Source organism: Penaeus monodon, chromosome 20 (assembly GCF_015228065.2).
Source record: "Penaeus monodon isolate SGIC_2016 chromosome 20, NSTDA_Pmon_1, whole genome shotgun sequence".
Lineage (NCBI taxonomy): Eukaryota > Metazoa > Arthropoda > Malacostraca > Decapoda > Penaeidae > Penaeus > Penaeus monodon.
In genome coordinates, this window is record NC_051405.1 from 28,788,564 (window position 1) to 28,788,996 (window position 433).

The 433-nt window shown below is 37.6% G+C and overlaps 1 protein-coding gene across 12 annotated transcripts in view; it reads right to left on the reverse strand.

The window, feature by feature from the left end:
* Positions 1-433, reverse strand: part of LOC119585742 (mucin-5AC-like) — a 31,530-nt gene that overhangs the window by 5,593 nt on the left and 25,504 nt on the right. For 8 of the 12 annotated variants that reach the window (XM_037934441.1, XM_037934447.1, XM_037934443.1 and 5 more), the window contains one exon: positions 292-433. The exons of the other annotated variants lie outside the window; for them this stretch is intronic. In XM_037934441.1, the coding sequence (XP_037790369.1) occupies positions 292-433 (142 nt within the window). The remainder of the gene's footprint in view (positions 1-291) is intronic. 12 annotated transcript variants of the gene reach the window in all.

Genomic DNA, 433 nt, shown 5'->3' on the forward strand with positions numbered 1-433 from the left:
TTACGTGATGAAATGTCTTATATTATATTCAATAACGTTTTATTTTTTTGTGCTATAACCTGAAACATAAATATATGATACTCGTAATAAGCTATGTGAATAACCAAAGGTACAAACATTAACAATAATGAATATGGTTATACAGCGAAGAGAATAAGAAATACGTGTTTAAACTTACCATCAACAAAATAAACAAAATGCAAAATAGTTTCTCTACAACATGTAACCTAAACCGACGAGTGGTGCGACAGGCAGGCAACTATACTGTCACCTCTCCCAAGCCGAACTCACCCTGGGTAATGCAGCACTTACAGTCTGCTCCTTGACACACTCCCTCTACTTCCCCCTTCTTTGACTTGCAGGACTTTCGACACTTGCCTCCTGCTCTCTTGCATTCGTCTTTACAATTTTCAGATTTTCGGATTTCGTCCAC